At 38.7% G+C, this 18,181-nt stretch overlaps 1 protein-coding gene across 5 annotated transcripts in view; it reads right to left on the bottom strand.

The window, feature by feature from the left end:
• The window catches only part of LOC131349275 (phospholipid-transporting ATPase ABCA1), a 160,837-nt gene that overhangs the window by 10,300 nt on the left and 132,356 nt on the right, over positions 1-18,181 (bottom strand). For 4 of the 5 annotated variants that reach the window (XM_058384830.1, XM_058384828.1, XM_058384831.1 and 1 more), the window contains exons 40-48: positions 16,604-16,727; positions 10,175-10,304; positions 9,961-10,081; positions 7,076-7,138; positions 6,860-6,966; positions 3,876-4,017; positions 2,177-2,311; positions 660-763; positions 45-137 (exon numbers count right to left, since the gene is read on the bottom strand). In XM_058384830.1, the coding sequence (XP_058240813.1) occupies positions 45-137; positions 660-763; positions 2,177-2,311; positions 3,876-4,017; positions 6,860-6,966; positions 7,076-7,138; positions 9,961-10,081; positions 10,175-10,304; positions 16,604-16,727 (1,019 nt within the window). Of the gene's footprint in view, positions 1-44; positions 138-659; positions 764-2,176; positions 2,312-3,875; positions 4,018-6,859; positions 6,967-7,075; positions 7,139-9,960; positions 10,082-10,174; positions 10,305-16,603; positions 16,728-18,181 lie in introns of those variants that run through there. The other variant, XR_009204058.1, reaches the window with a different exon arrangement.

An 18,181-nucleotide genomic window follows, 5' to 3' on the forward strand; every position in this document is an offset into this window, starting at 1 on the left:
GTAAACAGTGACACACACACACACACAGACACACAGACACGTACCTGCTCTTTAGATGTTGAATGCTGCCCAGACATTTAAACTGGCCATTTACCATTATGGCCATCCGAGTGCACAGAGCCTCACACTCCTCCATACTGCAGAAAGAGATATATATATATATATATACACATGTATTGATATAGTGTGTAACACACACCCACACACATACACACTCACACAGGGGTGAACATATCACACACACATCAGTCTTCATGATGTAGGGATTCACTTGTTAGGCAGTATTTAAGGGGTGCAACTGCCCAGACAGACAATTACTAATGACACTATTTGTGTGTGTGTGTGTGTGTGTGTGTGTGTACTGGACACCTGCTTCTGTTATGGGTGATTAGGTCCTAGTTACACATGCGGAAGAGAAAAGTGATTGTGTCTGCCCTGCACTTCCCTTGGGATTCATTACAACCAGGGGCGCGCGCACACACACACACACACACACACACACACCAATCAACAAAGACAGAGAACACTAGGGAAAGCTTACCTACAATTAAGAACAGAGGACTAATATTTTATCACATGTTGACAGATCATAATGAGAGACACCTGTGCAAGGTGTGTGTATGTGTGTGTGTGTGTGTGTAAGGTGTAATGAGAAGCACCTGTGTGAGGTGAGGATGACAGAACGACCCTCTTTGATCACACTGAGGATACAGTCCCACAGGAAACGGCGAGCTTTAGGATCCATCCCTGTGGTCGGCTCATCCTGCACACAAATCCAGGTAGAGAGGGTTTAACGGGACACAGAGTAACTGCTAGAGTTTGTGAGAACTCAGGACTTCCAAAAACAAAAAAAATCAAACACATGTCTAAAGATCTTGTATGTCCTGATTGTAATTTTAGTTCAGACCCTAAAATAAGGAAATATAACACATCTGCCTTTCAGCAGGTTTGCAGGGCCTGGACCAAAACCTGGCTTCTTGGGACACACACAGGTTCTCTGTAGGCATTTGGAAGCAGGAATGATTCTCAGCCAAACAAAAGAGCCAAAATCCGTAAAGGGCAAGATTACACATACACACATACACATTCACATGAACATACACAACCACACACACACACACGCAGAGGGGATTAGCTTCACAGTGCCAGTGCTGGCCCATCATTCCTGCTGCAGAAGACTTCCTCTTTATTATCTAAGCCAAAAATGGGCTGAATCTGTTACTAAGAACTACTTTTATTTGATCTATTTATCAAATACTGATGCAAATGTACCGATTTTTTTGTGGTTTGTGAAATTCACATATGTTTAGATAGAAGCAGACAGATTTTCAAATGATCAAAAAAAAAAAATCCTGTTATCACCTATTTAATAGCAGCTATTTACCAGCCTCTTGTACTTCTTCTCTTTTGACGTTGTACAAAAGATGCAGCATGTAACGTTACCAAGAAACTTCAAGGCCGCCTTTCCTGAAGACTTTCTCATGTCTGTAAAGTCCTGGTGTTGGAGATTCCTTGCAAAAATGCTAAATAAACACATCTACGCAAACCTGAAAGTACAGTCAACTGAAACTACTGTCCAAGACGTGCTTATAGAAAAATAACGAATGCCTCTTGAGACATCTGAATGTACATGTCCCTAGTATTTTTGTCCATATGGCCTTCTATTGTTATATATTAGTAAAATATTGGCCATGAAAATATTGGCCTGTATTGTATGCTGTAGAGAGTGCACCAAAGGACTCATCTAGGATGGAGTGCTCACTAAGCACGCTTTAATTCGACCACTTCCAGCTCATGTTCATCCAGGAATAATCTTTCTCGAAACACAGATATGAGGTTCTGCAAATGTGAGCCTAACTTTAAGCTTATCTTTAATTACATTTGGTGAGAAAGACTGTTGGGGGTCATTTGGTAGATTTCATACTTAGATTTTGTTGGCCCGCAGGTCCGGATGAGATTTTAATCCATGCAAACAAAGTGCTGTGTGCTTTAAATTTATATTAAAAATGAACCAGATGACTGTTTTTACATTTTGTCCTTCACGTTGATGGGAAGCTTAGACTGGGCTTGATGCAGGAGTCACTAATACAGGATGCCATGCATTACTGTTATCTAATACACACTTCTATAAAGACATAGTATATACTAAAAGCACATAGTGGTGGACGTGTCTTACCAGAAAGACAAGAGGAGGGCAACCAATCAGAGCCATGGCTGTAGACAGCTTGCGCTTGTTCCCTCCGCTGTAGGTACCTGCAGATTTGTTGGAATATTTCACCAGACCTAGTTTCTGTATCCCCCACTCTGCTACCTGTGAGAGAGAGAGAGAGAGAGAGAGAGAAAGAGAGTCAGGATAAGATAAATTTTATAGTTTATGTCCATCCTATCCCCATTTGTAATTTCTACACTACTTTTTCTATATTGGCTAAAAGCAGTCATGTAAGAAATATTTCTTTCACCAAAGAAGCAAGAACTATAAATTTTAATTTTTTCATTAATTTTCTATAACAGAACATTCCACAGCATTAAATTTGATGTTTGTTAACAAGGATAAATTCTAATCTTCGGCGAATTGCTGAGGTATAGCAGGAATAAACCATATCAAATAGATCACTATGCTTTTAGAAAATACACATTAGCAATGGCCATCTAACTTCACACAGACTGCCTTTTTTTTAATAAAATAACCGCACACATTATCATTTTTTATTTCTAACTTGATTCTTCCCATACCTCTGTTCCCTCTGTCAAATAATTTACAGGCTAAGTAAATGTTCAAGACCTTTTTACAGCATAAATGTAAAAATAGTAAATAAAAAGATAGATAGATAGATAGATAGATAGATAGATAGATAGATAGATAGATAGATAGATAGATAGATAGATAGATAGATAGATAGACGGACAGACAGACAGACAGCGATAGATAGATAGATAGATAGATAGATAGATAGATAGATAGACAGACAGACAGACAGACAGACAGACAGACAGACAGACAGACAGACAGATAGATAGATAGATAGATAGATAGATAGATAGATAGATAGATAGATAGATAGATAAAAATGAGGGCACAAGTTCAAATCGAAAATTCAGAGATCAAGCTGTAGAGATTTTCTTATTTTCTTAGACTACTGTAAATAAAATAAATATACAGTAGTCTAAGATTTTATATATATATATATGTGTGTGGTGTGTGTTTTATGGACCAAAGTACTTACTAACTGGTTTTGTATACTCTTATGACTCTTATACTGGTCCACTCATACTGTTATTGTATACAGTACATACTCAGGAATTGTAAAAAAGTGTCATGCTGTCCTTATATTCGGTTACGTGTTTGTATGATTTGTGTCTGAACTACTTAGGCAGTGTGTGTGTGTGTGTGTGTCTGTGTGTGTGTGTGTGTTCTGCCACAGGGCAGCAAAGGCTTTAGTGAATGCTGAGTCCTTGGAAGGGACAAAGGGTCAAACAGAAGAGGCATGCATATAAAGGCCCCCCACTGTGTGTGTGCATGTGTGAGTGTGTATTTGTGTGTGTGTGTGTGTGTGTGTGTGTTTGTGAGAGAGAGAGAGAGAGAGAGAGAGAGAGAATAGTAGCGAGTATATATGTGCCAGCAGGCATTATGCCCAGGCAAGACTGGCCGCAGGATCAAAGGCTGCCATACTGGGAGCACAGAATATCTCTCTTTCTTTCTCTCTCTCTCTCTCTCTCTCTCTCTCTCTCACACACACACACACACACTTTGCTTTGAAATATTCAGCAGCGTCCTATTCCATGGGTTTATGCATTAAAGATGAGTGCACACACCTTTGTCCACTGAAAAGGTGGACAGAGAAAGTAAATGTGCATGTGTGTGTGTGTGTGGTTACCGTGGTGACCTCCCTCTCTGGCACCCCCCTGAGGCGTGCGTAGAACTCCAGATGCTCCCGTCCTGTTAGGAGGTCATCTATGGCATCAAACTGAGGACAATATCCCGTGTTCTGATGGACCTGGCTCATCTCTGTCCGAATGCTGCAGAGAAAGAGAGAGAGAGAGAGACAGAGAGACAGAGCGAGAGCGATGGAAGGAGAGAAAGGGAACATAGAGAGAAAATAGATAGAGGGGGCTTTCAATTTATCTACTAATCTTAATCAAGTGTCCAATTTTATCCCAAGCTGGACCCTTTTTTTCTCTGTTGATTCATTCACACATCCAGCCTTTTCATTACTTTTACTGTTTTATTGTCCACCCATTCATCCATCCATCCATCATCCGTCCATCCATCTAGTTAACTTTTATCCATTTATCATTTTCTATTCATGAATGCATCCATTTAATCACATTCTCCCTTCCTTCTTTCCTTCCAGCCCTCCTTTATATTTCACTTTTTCATCTGTCAATCCACCAATCCACCTTAAATATACTCTTCCTTCCTCCCTTCCTTCCTTCCATTATCCCTCCCTCCCTCCCTCCCTGCTTTGGTTCCACCGTTCAGTCCAAGTTGAACTTAAGAAATGTTTCTTCTCTCTGTCAAGGTGTCTGATTCCTGTCAGTTTCCAGCATTGACTCATTGACAACATGCAATCCTTCTTATGCTGCATACAAACAGACAATTTTGTGTTTGTGTTTGCGTGTGTGTTGAATTCATCTCTTTAACTGAACCACATATCTATATACTTCCAAGAATATATGTATGCATTGATCGTATCAGAATATTTTGTGATTGCTCCAGACCTGGCAGCTCAATTTCCAGTTCCCTTCTTAGCTTGTTCGCATAGAAGCAGCAGCATAAATGCATTTGTGGTGAACCTCAAACAAATGTCCTCCTTTATGTGTCTTATCCTTTTTTCCCCCTTTGCATTATACGCCAACACTACAACCATCTCTTCTCTCTGCCCCATTTGTGTCTCTTTCCCTGCCACAACTGCTGTTCTTTGTTTATTTATTCTGGCGATGTCTCTGTAGAAAAAAACCTAGCCCCAAACAAGCCCTGTCCTAACCTCGTACACACAGTTGCAACTATTATTGCAAAATGTATTGTAATATTTAATACCTCATAAAACCTCATACAAAACATGTTTAACAGCACAATTTATTATTTATTACAACACGAAGGCACAGTAGAGCAGGGGGTAGTGTTGCTGCCTCACAGCTGTAGAATTCCTGTGATAAGGCTACTGTTTCTGCAAAGCTCCTTATTACATTTATGTAAAGTATCATGAATAAAAAAACAACACAGATGTATGATTGGTCAATATTAATCAATTCCATTTCTTCTAGAAACAGACCTCAAATTCATTTTGTTTCAATTTCATTTGAATGAAAATTCCCAAATTGCAAGAGATCACTACAGCTAAACTAAGTTCATGGTAAAAGTACAGTTGTAAATGTTTTATTAGGGAGCTAGTTTTATTAACATGGCTATATATATTTTTTTATTTTTTTATTCATTCATTCATTCATTGTCTCCCGCTTATCCGTAGCCGGGTCGCGGGGGCAGCAGTCTAAGCAGGGGTGCCCAGACTTCCTTCTCCCTAGCCACTTCCTCCAGCTCTTCCGGGGGAATTCCAAGGCGTTCCCAGGTCAGCCGAGAGACATAGTCCCTCCAGCGTGTCCGGGGTCTTCCCTGGGGTCTCTTCCCGGTTGGGCATGCCCAGAACACCTCCCCTGGGAGACGTCCAGGAGGCATCCGAAACAGATGCCCAAGCCACCTCAACTGGCCCCTTATTTTTTTATTATATTATTTTATTTCAGTCTGTTTGCTAATGTAAATCCCTGGCATAGATTCTGGATCCACTGTATCCCTGACCACGAAGAAGCACAAAGATAAATGAATGAAATGTATGTATCTCACCATGGTCCTAAAATGATCTCATACATGTCACTGATTTGGCCAAAATTGAGATTTTCTTGTCTATAACATATGATGCTCAACTTAACGAAAACATAATGATGTAAATATAGACCAATCAGCCATAACATTAAAACCACTGACCAACAATATCTCATTACAGTAGCACCTGCCAACAAAAAGCCCAGATCTCAATCCAGTCAAGGATCTATGGGATGTGTTGGACAAAGTCTGATCCATGAAGGCCTCACCTTACATCCTAAAGGACTTAAGGGATCTACTGCTAACGTTTTAGTGCCAAATACCACAGCCCACCTTCAGAGGTTTTGTGGAGTCCATGCCTTGAGAGGTGGTTTTAAAATTATGGTTGATTGGCGTTTTAACTTTGCCTTTGCTAACTTCTTGCAAAGAGTCTGTCTAATGAGAATTAAAACCTTGCTAATTCTCTCCACAGTGAATATCAGGCTTTGATCACATTGTTGGATACGTGCTGTAGCAAAATGGCTATCACTAGCTTAATCAATTCAGTTTATAGTCTGACACTGATTGTTAAAATGTTTATGATGAATCTGTGCTGCGCTTGGAACTAGCCAGACTTTAAAATGCTAGAACTTCACTTGTGGTTAAGATAATGTACATGAATGTGCAACAGTTCTATGATCAATTCATTTAGGGGACATATTAAGAGCAGGAGAACAGATCACAGACAGTGGTCACATGATGCCAGCTTGTCTCTTAGCTGTTAAAGCCATTACATGCACCTAGCTGTGTAAAAAAAAAGTCTTAGATTGATGTGCAGGTTATTTTTAAAAGCATGAAGTTCTTTGTTTACTGGTATTAGTGTATAGACTATGAAGGATTTTATTAGGGTTAGTGTTATTAGAGTTAAGATTATGAAGGATCTTGTAAGGGTTAGAGTTAAGATTATGAAGGATTGTATTACGATGTGTTATTACTGTTTAGTATCTGAAGGTCATGATTAGAGTTCCATATGTGGTTGTGTGTGTAGTTGGTTGTGTTCACCTGTATCCACTGAGGAAGGCTTCACCACCCGAGGGTCGAATGTCTCCAGTCAGCATTTTAAAAGTTGTGGTTTTTCCAGCCCCATTTATACCCAGTAGGCCAAAGCACTATCACAAACACAAACATGTACACACCAACATAGTACCCAGTGGCTATTATTGTAACAGACGCATGCTGATAGTGGATTCATTAGCACTGCTGGAAATTTTGACTGACCTCAGCAGCTGGGACACCCACAGTTATCCTGTCCACCGCTGGAATCTTCTTACCCGAGTACACCTGCCGAGAGAGAGAGAGAGAGAGAGAGAGAGAGAGAGTGAGAGTGAGACAGAGCATGTTTTAAAAAGAAAATCTGATTTTACATGCACTACATGTAGTCTGATAATGAGAAAGCTGTACAACATTCAGTCAACAACTGCATTTCCTTTAGTAGCAGTAGTACAAGTTCTATAGCCAGTTAGTGGTTTTAATTAATTTTTAATTTAGTTACAAACTGCATTCTCTATTTTTGAGCCAAGGATGAAAATGATCCTTTCTTTTCACTCTGGATATGTTCGCAAACAGTTATAGGTACATTACATGTAAAATAAAGTATTTTGTTTATACTGTATAGATTGCAAACCAATAGATAGATAGATAGACAGATAGATAGATAGACAGACAGACAGACAGACAGACAGACAGACAGACAGACAGACAGACAGATAGATAGATAGATAGATAGATAGATAGATAGATAGATAGATAGATAGATAGATAGATAGATAGATAAATAGATAGATAGATAGGTTTGCTACCCTATTGTGTACACCTCTTGTGTGTCTAATCCTTCCTTTGCTTGTTATCATTACCCTATTGTGTCAATTTCCTTTGAAAAGTCTAACTGTGCATTTGTTACATGACATCTGAGCCTTGTTTCATTATCATCTCTTTGATAACATTGAATCTACTCTGACTATAATTGAAACTGACACCCTTTAAGTTTGCTCTTGTCATTCTGATAATGTGATGCTAATTTTAAAACTAAATGTGGTTAAGGCAGAAAAAAAAAAATCCCTCTCTGTTCAAGCTCTCTTGAAAGAGTATATCCTAGTATATAACAAATGCTTACAGATTTCTTACCAATGTAGTGGGAAGCCATTTAGAAATGTTGTAAAATAGTAAATTCAAACACAGCATATTAATTTCTGTTATTTCCAGCTAACTGGTGTATTGCACCTGTCCTATGGGAGCTGCTGAATGTCAGTGTTTAGTTCACTTACAAATGTAGGAGGCAGCTGAGGTATTTCTGATGCTTTTAACTTATGGTTTTTGGTTATGACTCAAATTTTTGCTCTTTTATCCAAAAGCAATTTCTTTATTTCAAAAGCTAGTGAATTAGAGTACATTAGCCTGCTGGCTGAATTATAGTTGGGTTACAAATGTAGTAGATAGCTAGGTTATTGACAATTATTTCAACTAAAAAAATAAAATAGTAAATAGGGTGGAAAATGGATATGAATAAATGTTGTTAATTAGCTATGGGAGATTTTGGGCCAACATGTTAGAGAGCATTCCAAGTCACCATCATCAAAACATCAACTAAGGTAATATATTTTGAATAACTAATGTTCATCCCTCGAATACAGTTCCAGTGATTTGTAGAGCCGGTGCCAGAGTGCATTCATGCTGTTCTGATGATTTGCTGTGGTTCAACACCTTGCTAGGACACATTAAAATAATTTAGGATACTTTTGGCCATAGCAAGAGGCTATAAGCATCCTGTAGTTGTTATTTATATTAGCCTCATAGCTCTTGTGTTTATATTAACCTCTAATATACAGTTTATCTGGAACTTAAAACTAAGCAATTTCTGTAGACAAAGTTCCACAAATATTCAGAAATCATCAAGGCAAATGGGAAACGGATTGGCTGATATTCTATCAGAATGCATTCCATACTTAAAGGCTAGCTGCCCTCATAGAACTGGCAGGGACCGGAGACAAGTCTGTATGCGGTGACACTTCTTACTACAGACGCTCTCTGCGTGTGACATCTGCTCACAGCATTTGTGTTAATGATCAAAGTGAGTGTGTGCAGTTTGCAAGACGAAATGTCCTCAGCCCTTTACTCTTCATCTTATCAGGGCAGTTACAGCTGGGTGCACCCACACACTGGATGTGCATTGCTGAGAAGATGCAGCTGTTAGGAAGATGAAGCTCCAGGCTGGTCACTGAAGCTAATTGTGTTCTGCTCTCAGCACGATGGGCTGATTACAGAGCAGTAGCCCACCAACCCACATTAAACCTGAGGAAACCTGCTTCTTAAGCAAACACTCGAACCAGTGCTAGAAAGTGGAGCACTTAAGAGTTGCCTTGAGAGGTCCGTACTGGTGTACTTTCAGGCCAATAGACTTTTACTGCAAATAGAGGTGAGCCATTAGACTCGCCTCCTTCGGTCCTACTTCCTGACTCAGTGACTATGAAACGATGAAAACAGAGGCCCCCGACTGAGACACAAAGCTGTCTCAAGGAGCATCTTTGCCTAAAGCCTTCTTTAACAACACCACAAGAGAACTATCTGATAAGGTGTAGTAGCATCAAATTGTAGAAATGTAATAGAACCTACAATGACAAAAAAAAATTTGATTCACTAACGACAAACATATAACAACTAACTATTTCTCACCTTTGTGTCTGGGTGAGGTCACAATTCTCAGGTCTCCAAAGGTGCCTTAAAAGTCAGCCTTGACCTTATAAGGTCCAATACGTATCTCAGAAACGAAGATCTATTATATTTACCTATTAAGGGTTATTTGGTTTGCTCTCCAGGGGGAAACATTAAAGGTTATGTGAAGAACCATACAACAGCATTTCCTTTTTAGAAAAGGTTACAAATAGCTACTGTAGGTTTCTCAACATGGAGGATAAAGTGTTTGTTTTCTCTCATATATTTGACGCCACCACATCTTTTCAGTGTCATTAGTTCTGGGCAATGATAGGGTGTGAGTTTCAATCCCAGTGATGTTGAGCAAGCCCCTTAACCTTCAGTTCCATAGCTCGACTGTAACTGGACAAAACGTTTCAACTTTACGAATAACTTTAAATGTAAGAATAAAGTACCTTGGTGAGGTCACAAATCCTGAGCAGATCATTCTGGGCATTCCCTCTCTTCACTCGCTCCCGCTCCCTAGCCACGTCTTCATCCTCTTCTTCTGTAGATCTTGGCAACACAGTGACTAACCTGCACCATGACATTTCATAATAGTGGATGTTAAGATGTGATGAAGATTGTAGCTGTATTTTGAAATCTATTTGTTGTGGGTTCAGAACTCACCGGGGTTTACAAAAGAATTTGTATTGGATGAGGAGGGTGAAGCCAAACATAACTACACCCTGTATCCCCATAGCAAACAGATTCTTCCCCACCATGTTCCAGCTCAGGGGATCTTCAAACCTATCCTCTCCTAAGAAAGAAAAAGAACTGAGTAGGCTTGTGCCTGTATTTAAAATTAGCATGCAGTACTGTATGAAATATGTAGTTAATATCACGGTATGTACTACTTCCTGACAGTAACTAAGACATTAGATTGCTTCACTTCTCTGCAGAAGATGTTGTGAGCAAAAATGTGTTAAAGTTAAGTGGGTAAAGACAAAAATCTTGCAATGACTTAGTGGAGGAAAGCTTTGGGGCAGTCGCAAACAGCATCATCTTTAATTTTGGAACAATACAGTAATTAGATCATTAGCATAAATAGGTCATTTTATCTTCTGTAATAAGTATTACATTGTCACAGCTGGTTGAGAGCTAATGAGCTTTTAAAGAATAATTGAGGAAGATGCTAAGGTTAAACACAGCGTTTTCCTCAATCAATTCCAGAAATAGAAAGTTTATTTGTGCATTAATCAATATATGCACAAGAGTACCAAACTTCCCCTTGGGGATTAATTATGTACTCTTTACTCAACTCTACAGTTAGGCACAACCATAAAAGATCATAACATTATAAATGACTTATTTAAAAACATTTATTTCAGATTTTTCATGAACACATCCCTAGATGAATTAATATTGCTGTTGTTCACATACATTATTGTGTGTATGTGTGTGTAAAATATGCCTTTTTGAATGTATTTAAGTACAGTAATATCCAGAGTATACACAGATGAGCCATAACATTAAAACCACTGACAGGTGATCTGAATAATATACAGAGGCAACTGTCAAGTGGTAGGATATATTAGGCAGCAAGTGAACAGCCTGTTCTTGAAGTTGATGTGTTGAAAGCAGGAAAAATGGACAAGCTTAAGCATCTGAGTGACTTTGATATATTGTGATGGCTAGGGTCAGAGGATCTCCAATAAAGCATTTCTTGTGAGGTGTTCCTGGAATGCAGTGCTTAGTACTAACCAAAAGTGGTCCAAGGAGGGACAACCGGTGAACCGAAGACATAGTCATAGTCATGATAATTGGTGCATGTGGGGAGTGAAAGCAGAGTGGTTCGGTTTCACAGAAGAGCTACTGTAGCAAAAAGAGCTCCTGTATCTGCAGGCTGGATAGATTGTCCATGCTGACCCCTTTCTACTGCAGAAAGCACCTGCAATGAGCAGGTGAGTGTCAGAACTGGACTATGTAGTAATGGAAGAAGGTGGCCTGCATTTTTGCATTTTCTTTTACGTCTTGTGGATGGCCACCTACGTGTACATCGCTTTACCTAAGAGAAGAGATTGCACCAGGATGTGCTAAGGGAAGAAGACAAGCCTTAGGAGGCAATGTATTGCTCTGGGTAATGTTCTGCAGCGTCCTGGCATTCATGTGGAAATTACTTTGACACACACCACCACTTCTTAAACATTGATGCAGACCAAGTATTAAGTAGGTGGCTTTAATGTTATGGCTGACAGTATATAGTATAAGCAAAGTCGGGAGAAAATAAAAGGACTAAAGGGTTGCTGAACATGATGTGTCAGTGAGGAAAGATTTAGGTTAGACATCAAAGGCCTATATAAAAACCTAACATACAGGAGAAAGAGTGTTAGTTTTAAAAGAAGCAGGTAGGGTGTTTTAATAAGGTGACAATTGCATTCTCAACTACTGCTGTAGCAGGTTGCATTGCTGCCTCACGGTTCTAGCGTCTTGAGGTTTGATTCTGGGGGATAGTTGGTGCATTTTGTCCCCTTTGGGTTTCTAGTGAATACTCCACTTTCCTCTTAGCTGACAAAAATATACTTTTAGAACCCCTGACTGTTCTAAATTGCACCTACATGTGAAGGTGTGTATTTTGTACGTTCAGGGGTATTCCCTTACCTAGTGTTCCTTACGGCTGTGTTGTTTATTTAAATCAATCCATGAATCATTATCTAACTAAAGTCTATAGTGAGGGTCAGAACACAGCAATAATCCATAAATGTAGCAGTGGAAAAAACCAAAAATGTCATAACTGCAGTGTCTTTAAATAGACACAACAATGTTTAAAGAGACAAAATACCAATCATGAGACGGGGTGGAGACAAAACAGATTTTTTCTTTTTAAAAAGCACATGGATAAAAACTAAACAAAACAAAGGAAAAAAGCACAGCAAGAGACGCAAGAGACTTGGTGACACACAGACACATCAATTGTGGAACAGCCTTTATTTAAAAGCTGTAATCACTGGAGAAAATATACTGCCTACTCCAAATGACTCCAGATTATCAGGCACTACTATTAGTTATAATGCACCTCTTTAGTTGTTTTAATGGACTGCTTGGAAAGACTTGTTTATTCTAATCCAACATTCTTAAATCTGACCCTGTACTCCTCCTCTACCCCTCTACTAAATATTGATTTGTTCTTTGCTTCCTTTCCTTTGCTGTCTGCACCTGGGTCAGCAAACCAAGCATGGCATGAAAACAGTCTGGTTTAAGATGCATGGCACCTTGAACAATTTGACCTGACACGCAGAGCGCAGATCTTCTTCTGCATGTCAAAACCGCTGTTCCAAAGGACCATGTAATTTGAATAATTATTCAGATTTTTTTTTTTTTTTTTTTTTTTTTTTTTACTGTAGTTGCTTCAACAATCACAAATAAACCGAAGCAGAAAATCTTAAGACCATTTACATTCTTTTTTTTCTCTCCATGCTTGTTTTAACTGATCTACTTTCAGCTATAATAATGAGCATGGAAATTCAGACTATCTAGTATCATGCAGAAGATATTTGCATGTTTTTCTCAATAATCTGCAATTATGGAGCGGCTTGGTGCAGCGACTACCAATGGGAATGAAGACAGTATAGCTCGCACACACCGCATCTCCTTTATTTGGAATGATATGATGCATATATACATTGGGGAATTTTTATATACAGTGCCAAAAATGTCTCTCCCAGGAAAATGTCAAAAGGTGAATGCTAGATGTGCCACGCTCTGATACTCATTATTAATATGGCGACTTTATAGAACAGCGACTGGTGAGATATTTTATTTTTTCCATTTTCCCCCAGTTTTTCTCCTCAGTTTGGTCATCCAGCTCTCTCCTATCACACAACATCTGCCAGTTGGGAAGGGTAAAAGCTAACACATGCTTCCTCTGAGGCATGTGAACCACATCTTCTTAAACTGTGTCACAGGTCAGAGTAACATATTCGATTAAAGCATTTTTGAGGCATGGCACATTTTTTTTATGGCACAGCACCAACCAAAAACTTTATAAAATGGCACACTGTAGACTAACACAGTATATATAATAAAAATTTTATCTCCTTTTGTTTTCCTCAGTGTGTTCACACTGGCATACAAAATAGTCTGCATTCTTGTATTGAAGTGAGAGGTGTTTTGTAAGGAAATGGCATTTAAGCTTGCTTGGGACCATGGCACTGCTGGAAAGCTTTTCCCACACACACCAAGTATAATAAAGTTGCTGTAGTAAGTAAATCCAAACAAAAAATAACTTTCACTGTACTGTTTTGCTTTCTTTTGACCTCCACCCATACTAGGACCTGGGTTAGAATTTTGTCCAGGGCCCGGTTCGGAGTTGGCACTTTTCCTTTTCTAATGCTGTCACATGCATCATTAATTCTATTGTTGTGGATTAACAAGGTCATTATTGCACTACCATCTGACGTGGAGGAGTATTTCCATTACTCAGCCAGTCACTACAATGCAGGCACAGGCACTCAACAATAGCGAATTATTTCCAGTAATTAAATAACAAATTTTTGGGCCGATTAATTGTAATTTGGATAATTTTCCACGGCACACCTGACGATCTCTCTTGGCACACTTGTATGGCTTGGAACAGTGGTAGGAAATCACTGGGTTAAAGTGTGAGTTACTACATAAAAAAAGCGTCCATGGTTGTCTATTGTGTTTGACAGGACGGAATCTCTTACGTATAAATTAAAACGATGAATTTTAAGAAAGTTAATTCCGAACAAATAAATACCCCTACAGGTTTTTTTTTTTTAATTTTTAATATAAAAAAAAACTAATCTAGTATTGCAAAGCTATAAATTTCAATTGTTGTTTAAATTTCATTACAAATAATGAAAAAAAAACAAACAAACATTTTTTGTCCTTTCATAGTTTTAGAAACTCCACACCATCCCGTTTCATGATCGCTGAAAGAAATTCAAATAATTATTTCAATTTGTTACTAAATACATCATGTAGCAGCTGGCAATGTTTTTCCAACTCTTGAGGCACCGTCTACTTGTAAAATCAAAGACGCTTATTTGCATTTTTATCAGGTTTATTTTGACATTTTGAGCTGGAATTTTCTGGAGGGAGAAAATCAATGACAACAATGATTTGGAAGGAAATAAAATCGCTAAGTAGCAGCTGTAAAAAAAAGGATGGAATTCTCCCAGGCCTCGATGTAAATCCACCCATATACTTTGTTAAGGAACGTGTGCTGGCGGTTTTATCTTCTTTTTCGTTCTTCAAACGCTATCTATATCTCGTCTCCTCTGTCCCATCTTTTCTCAATCACTTTATCCTCTCTCTTATCCTCTGCCAAATGCTTATGTCTAAATATATCCGAAAGTCTGGCTGCTAAACATGCACACACACACTGAAGGCTATGGAGAGATGCACTGAATGTTGTAGCACTTTGAATTCATTCAGCTAGAGAAGAGAAATGCTCAGGGCTGGGGGCTAGAGAAGGATTATGGAATGGTCTGGGCCAGGGGGATTTCTTAACTAAAACTTGTGAAGTTCCAGTTATGATCTGGCTAAGCAGGATGACTGAATAATGACAACAGTTAGCTTTTAATGTTAGACCATTAAAGGTTATGGCTAAAAATATGATAAAGTGTTTTGACTAGTGTCATGGGATTTGAACAGATGAGATGTCTGTTTTGAACCTGAAGCCGAAAATAAACCCACACTTTTCTGAACTAGCCATTCTACTACAGTATATTTTGCTGAAATTCATCCATGTTATTAGGGAGATATGTATGGAATATTTGGTGATCTAGGACGGGGGTAAAGGGAGGAGATTTGGTATGAACTAGAAGACTGGCTATTGAGACAAATTAAATCAATAAATACAAATCAAAGTGCAAAAATCTAGAAACGGTGGCTTGTGCTAGTGAGCATCAGAATCCAAAATACCACATATGTATGTTCATAAGCACCTTTGCTTTTACTGCATACCATAAAAGTGGACAGATTTCCAAGCCAACAAAAGATGGCTGTGGTTACAGACCATTAGAAGAGATCACTGGTCTGAGAAGCTCCATATTTCCAGTCCATCTCATCAAAGTAGCTCACTATCATGCCAGTGTTGCTGACATGCTAACTGAGAATTTAACAGATCAAGCATGCTAGTTAGCAATTTCTATTGCTTTAATGCAGCTTGTAAAATCTACAAGAAACTTGCTATCTTACACAGGCTAATTAGGTTAGTGGAGGGTGTTGTATAATGCACACATTTACTGAAAATATTTGTTCAAATTATAACCGTGTCTGTGTAGACAACACCTCGGGTTTCTGTACCATGGCCTTTTAAATACTGTCTTGAACATGCCCACAAACAAGAAAGTGACTTCTATGCCTTCAGTGTAGTATAAACACTGAGTTTGATATACAGTATGTACAGTGTATACTGCATGTCTGATCATTTAAGGCTAGACCACCATGTAGGATAATTTAGCCAAGCAATGAGGATCTTCCAGAGTCCATGTCTTTTAACAGTAACCCAGAATAATAAGCAAACAACATTTCACATAACGTCAATCCTATTCCTTTCCTAGACTAATAATAATGTTACTGAAAGCTAGCTATGTAACCACGTTACCAAGTCAAGTTGCTAGGCTACTCAGGTCTTTTTGCAGCTAAAGTGATCTATAGACTAAGAGATGGGATGTGATAGTGGATTAGCCAGGGTATGGGCTAGTGAATTGACTATGGAATTAATGGATGGACTAAAAGTGGATTAGAAGATGTGGCAGTAGATAGATCAGGGGATAAAATAAGTAATGGAAGAGTGGATGGATTAGAAGTTGCATTAGAGGATAAAACAAAGGATGGGATAGTGGATTAGCTAGTGGATAGTATGGGGGGAGAGGTGGGTCACCAGTTGATTAATCTCTGAGATGGATATAGACAAAACAATTTGGCATAATAGTCAAAATAAAAATGTCTTCTTTTTTTTTAAAACATGGTGCAATTGTAGTTGTTTTTTGTACTAGTTGTTGATGACATTTCATGGTAATTGGCCTTGATTGGTTGGTTGGTTGATTGGTGTGTGTGTGTGTGTGTGTGTGTGTGTGTGTTTCTTACCCAGACTGAGATAAATTGTTGCCATGGCCTGATTCTTGGCCATATCAATGAGGCCACGACCCAGACAGAAGTGAGGGAAGATCAACAGCACTTGCTTCACTATGTTATTGATATCAGTAATGTTCTAAAAAAGAGAGAGATTGCGGGTGAGACATTAGCTGAGGGAAAAAAAAACCTTGACACATTATATGGTGTGGCATTAAAAGTGTCAAATATTAGTTGGTGTGTGTGTGTGTGAGTTGGTGTGTGTATGTACTTCATGCCACCAAGTGTGGCAGGAACAAAGCAACTGCATTAATACCCATAATTAAGCAACACGCATATCACTGCATCTGTACGCTGTGTGAAATTCTTATCACACACACACACAGACACACAGAGTTAATTAAAGTGTACTCTTAATTTTGTTACATTATGAGGACATGGATTTTTTGGCAACAACTTTTGTCTCTGTGAAGACACACACACACACACACACAGAGGAAGTCAAGTTTATGACAGAGTGATTGAAAGCTTCCACCTGCCTTTCTTGACAGAGAGAGAGAGAAAGAGAGAGAGAGAGAGAGAGAGAGAGAGAGAGAGAGAGAGAAGAAAGCTATACGGCTGGAGATCAAGGCTTAATATATTTTATTTCCAAAGCAAAAGAAAGGTTCAGTAGGTTCGGAGTTCTGTATGTTATGTAGAAATACAGTGTGTTCTGCATTGGGCTCTGCAGCTGTTTCTGCAATATATTCATCAGAAAAGGGTTCTGTGATGTAAAATATTCGATTGGTGCGTTCAAGTTATGTCGGAAGGATTGTGTTTACGAGTTGAACACAACCGCTAAGTTATATCTGCGAGTGGGATTTTCTTTGAGTGCTGAGTTGAGTTCAGCGTTGTTGAATAATGACAACAGTTAGCTTTTAATGTTAAATCATTAAAGGTTATGGCTAAAAATATGATAAAGTGTTTTGACTAGTGTCATGGGCTTTGAACAGATGAGATGTCTGTTTTGAACCTGAAGCTGAAAATAAACCCACACTTTTCTGAACTAGCCATTCTACTACAGTATATTTTGCTGAAATTCATCCATGTTATTAGGGAGATATGTATGGAATATTTGGTGATCTAGGACGGGGGTAAAGGGAGGAGATTTGGTATGAACTAGAAGACTGGCTATTGAGACAAATTAAATCAATAAATACAAATCAAAGTGCAAAAATCTAGAAACGGTGGCTTGTGCTAGTGAGCATCAGAATCCAAAATACCACATATGTATGTTCATAAGCACTTTTGCTTTTACTGCATACCATAAAAGTGGACAGATTTCCAAGCCAACAAAAGATGGCCATTAGAAGAGATCATTGGTCTGAGAAGCTCCATATTTCCAGTCCGTGTGTCATCTCATCTATGTCGGAAAGATTGTATTTGCGAGTTGAACACAACTGCAAAGTTGTATCTGCGAGTGGGATTTTCTTTGAGTGCTGAGTTGAGATCAGAGTTGCATTTTTTTATCGCAATTACGACTTTCCAATACTTAAATACAAACTTCACAGAATCACAATATTTCCAGCATGACCTTTGACCTCTGACTCACAA

Source organism: Hemibagrus wyckioides, linkage group LG29 (assembly GCF_019097595.1).
Source record: "Hemibagrus wyckioides isolate EC202008001 linkage group LG29, SWU_Hwy_1.0, whole genome shotgun sequence".
NCBI classification, from domain to species: domain Eukaryota; kingdom Metazoa; phylum Chordata; class Actinopteri; order Siluriformes; family Bagridae; genus Hemibagrus; species Hemibagrus wyckioides.